This window comes from Acanthisitta chloris, unplaced genomic scaffold, assembly GCF_000695815.1.
Source record: "Acanthisitta chloris isolate BGI_N310 unplaced genomic scaffold, ASM69581v1 scaffold36018, whole genome shotgun sequence".
NCBI lineage: Eukaryota > Metazoa > Chordata > Aves > Passeriformes > Acanthisittidae > Acanthisitta > Acanthisitta chloris.
The window spans coordinates 1-2,372 of record NW_008688164.1 but is presented as its reverse complement, the minus strand read 5'-3'; the positions used below and the strand labels follow the sequence as shown (position 1 = coordinate 2,372).

The window sequence follows — 2,372 nt, the reverse complement described above, 5'->3', positions numbered from 1 at the left end:
TTCACGTACCTGTGGGCAGGGAGGGCAAACAAGTGCTGACAGCAGAGTCAGCAGATGCTCTGTGTGCCAGCAAGGTGGTTTTGGATGGGCTGCCATGGAGAAGGATCAGCAGGCTGGGGGTAGTGGCCAACCACATCCCTACTGTCTCTTGGCACGGATGAATGTGCCAGGATGCATCTATGGGACAGGATGGGTGTCCATGAACAGCTGTGCCCAAAGCAGCCCCCTCCCTGTTCCCACAGGGATCTTACCGCTTTGCCATCGCTTCTTTCTTCTGCGTGATGTCAGCCTCCATGTCATGCCGTGAGGGCAGCTCGTTCAGCCCTAGGGAGAATAAGGCACAGCATGGTGGGGGCTGCACCTCGCTGGCCACAGCAGCCACTGTGGTGCTGACTTTTCCTGGGTGCTCTGTCCCTGCCAGCATCACCATGGGAGGTGTCTGGCACCTGAGGCATGCCTGGGCTCCTTGGGATGGGGGAAGGAGCATCCCGTGGAACTCAGGGTATGAATGTCCCTGTGCCTCTCAGGCAAGAGCCCATCTGACCATGACATCTGCAAGGCAGCCATGCTGTTGCCTGCAGCCAGGATGGCACGGCCAGCTTCTGCATCCTCAGCATGACTGGGCACCATTTGCTCTGGCTCCAGGGGTGCAGGCTCAGGGCAGGTTTGCCTCACTTACCCTTGAAGACGCGAGTGGCCCAGCGACACTGGAGCTCAGAGATGGGCATGATGGCACCCAAGGGCTGGATGAGGCCAATAAAAGCCAGCGTCGGCTTCTCCAGGTCAGGGGGAAACACGTATTTGTAGAGGGGGATCTGGTTCTCCACCACTTTCACACAGCCCTCAAGGAAGGGGAAGGAGAAGCTGTATCCTGTGGCAAAGACCACAGCATCGACATCTTCCCTGGTGCCATCCTCAAAGATGGCACATGTCTCCGTGAACTCCTGGATGTTTGGCTTCACCTGCACCCTGCCCGAAATGATGCGGTTGGGCAGGTCGTCATTGATGGTTGGGTGCTGGTCAAAGACCCTGGAAGGTACAAGGAGCCATCAGGGCATTGGGAGGGGAGTGTCTGCTCCGTGTCCTGCTCTAGCCACTGCTCCCTGCTCTGGGGATGCTCATCCCCAGGGATGCTCTTTGTCAGAGGGGCTGGTCCTCCAGGGATGCTTGGCAGCTGACACCGCATTGGTGCCACCAAGGGTAGCTGGAAGGGGCAGTGGTGGTTCCCTTGAGCATTGCCTGGGCACAACACAGCTATTAACCTGGTTTATTAACCAGGCACTGGGAGCATGGAATGGCCAAGTGGGGTTGGACATGGTGGGAGGTGGAGGACCTCTTCTGGGCAGGAGGAGCATTTGCTAATACCTGTGCTGTGGCTTCAAGCCATAGTGTGAGTGGTTGAACCTGGCATTCAGCTGTTTCTCCACGTAGTCACACACCAGAGATGAGCTCAGCAGCTGCTGCAGAAAGACCTTTATGCGGGTGGTAAAGACGGTGTCAAGGGGGTAGCCTTGGTCTCCAACGCGGTTGAAGATCCACGCGCCCCGGCGGGTGCTGAGAAAGACCTGGACAAGGAAATAAGCATCACCTCCTGAAGGCTATGACAGTCTGGCGGGGTTGCCCTGGGGGGGACATATTCTTGCCCTGGGATCGCTCGTCTTCATGCTGCCCAAGCATGACACAAGGACCAGAGGGCAGAGGGAGCTGGCGATGGACCTAGCAGGGAGAGGTAGGGAAGCACCACAGGAGCAGCCTCTGCCTGGGGCTTGGGATGGAATTTGGTGTCCATGTGGGATCAAGTCTTGACTGCCACCACTGTCTGGCTGCTGGGATTGGTGGGTGCACTGCCAAACACAGTGAGTGCTGGGATGGAGCAGTGGCTGTGCTAGTGCCTTGGTCCTGGTGTCCTCCTGGAGCCAGAAGTCTCCCATGGGGGACTACCTTGCCTGCTAGGATCCCACTCCTGCTGCTCACCTGCTTGGCTGTATGGCTGATCTCCACAGCCAGGTCCGACCCCGAATTCCCAATCCCGATGACAACAACCCTCTTGTCCGTGAAATCTCGAGAGTCCTTGTAGTCTCGGCTGTGGAGGTAGCGGCCCATAAACTTCTCAATTCCTGTGAGCAGGGAAGAGGGATGCTTGGTTTCTTGGGCTGGAGGGACACCTCCCCAAAAACTGGACATGCTCTCTGGCCCCACCAAACCAGACCTGGGGAGTGTGGGAGCACTCCTGGAGCCAAAGCAAGGCAGGGAAACACTGGGACTGGTAGGAAAAGCAGCAGGGAGAACAGGGACTGGCATGACTGGACTTTCTGGGGTGTCTCCTCATGCCAGGGTGCAAGGCAGTACCTGGGAAGGTGCTCAGTGGGAGA

General features: G+C 57.8%; 1 protein-coding gene across 1 annotated transcript; it reads right to left on the bottom strand.

Annotated features, from left to right (window-relative positions):
* Window positions 1-247: 247 nt before the first annotated feature.
* LOC103808152 (dimethylaniline monooxygenase [N-oxide-forming] 5-like) lies at window positions 248-2,368 on the bottom strand (the record flags this gene model as incomplete). The annotated part of the gene is made up of 5 exons (XM_009080919.1): window positions 248-324; window positions 680-1,029; window positions 1,366-1,565; window positions 1,975-2,117; window positions 2,350-2,368. Coding segments are annotated over 5 exons (789 nt in total), but the record flags the coding sequence as incomplete, so codon positions are not given.
* Between the last annotated feature and the right edge of the window lie 4 nt (window positions 2,369-2,372).